General features: G+C 64.7%; 1 protein-coding gene across 1 annotated transcript; it reads right to left on the reverse strand.

Moving 5' to 3' along the window:
• Positions 1-6: 6 nt before the first annotated feature.
• On the reverse strand, positions 7-478 carry LOC118452430 (zinc finger protein 3-like; the record flags this gene model as incomplete). Its single annotated transcript, XM_035895649.1, has 1 exon — positions 7-478. A coding segment is annotated over one exon (472 nt), but the record flags the coding sequence as incomplete, so codon positions are not given.
• Positions 479-711: the final 233 nt, after the last annotated feature.

Consider the following 711-nt stretch of genomic DNA (forward strand, 5'->3'; position numbering starts at 1 on the left):
CGCCACCGGCGCCGGCGTGGGTACGGCGATGCCGGTCAAGGTGGGAGCTCCAGCTGAAGCTCTTGCCGCACTCCGGGCAAGCATAGGGCTTTTCGCCGGTGTGGATCCGGCGATGCCGCTCCAGGTGCGAATTCCAGTTGAACCCTTTCCCGCAATCCCCGCACTTGTAGGGTTTCTCCTCCAGGTGTAATTTTTGGTGTTTCACCAAACTGGCGCTGGCCGGGAAACTCTTCCCGCAGACGCTGCACTGGCAAGGCGCCGCGCTGGCACCGGCGCCGGCGTGCACCCGTTGATGTTGGATGAAGGCCGAACCCACGCTGAAGGTCTTGCCGCAGTCGGGGCACTTGTAGGGCTTCTCGCCAGCGTGCCGGCGTTGGTGGGTGATGAGGGTGGAGCTGAGCCGAAAACACTTCCCGCACTCCGGGCATTTGTGGGGTCGGTCGCTCCCTCGGCGGCGTTTGTTGAAGGCCGAGCCGAAAGCCAAAGCTTTGCCGCAGTCGTGGCAGCGCCCGTGGCCCAGCAAGCTCCGGGGGGGGAATTTCTTGAAGCCTCGGTGGCCCGATTTCCCCTGGCGCTTGCCCGCTGGTTTTCTGGGTTGGTTCTCTGTTTTTTGGGGACCCTCACCAGGCTTCGTCCCCTCTCCACTGGTGGGGCTGGTCCCCTTGGGCTTCCCCGCCGGCGTCCCCTCGGCCTTCACCTTCTCCAGGTCCC

The sequence above is a fragment of the Egretta garzetta genome, unplaced genomic scaffold (genome assembly GCF_000687185.1).
Source record: "Egretta garzetta isolate BGI_Z169 unplaced genomic scaffold, ASM68718v1 scaffold1016, whole genome shotgun sequence".
In the NCBI taxonomy this organism is placed as follows: domain Eukaryota; kingdom Metazoa; phylum Chordata; class Aves; order Pelecaniformes; family Ardeidae; genus Egretta; species Egretta garzetta.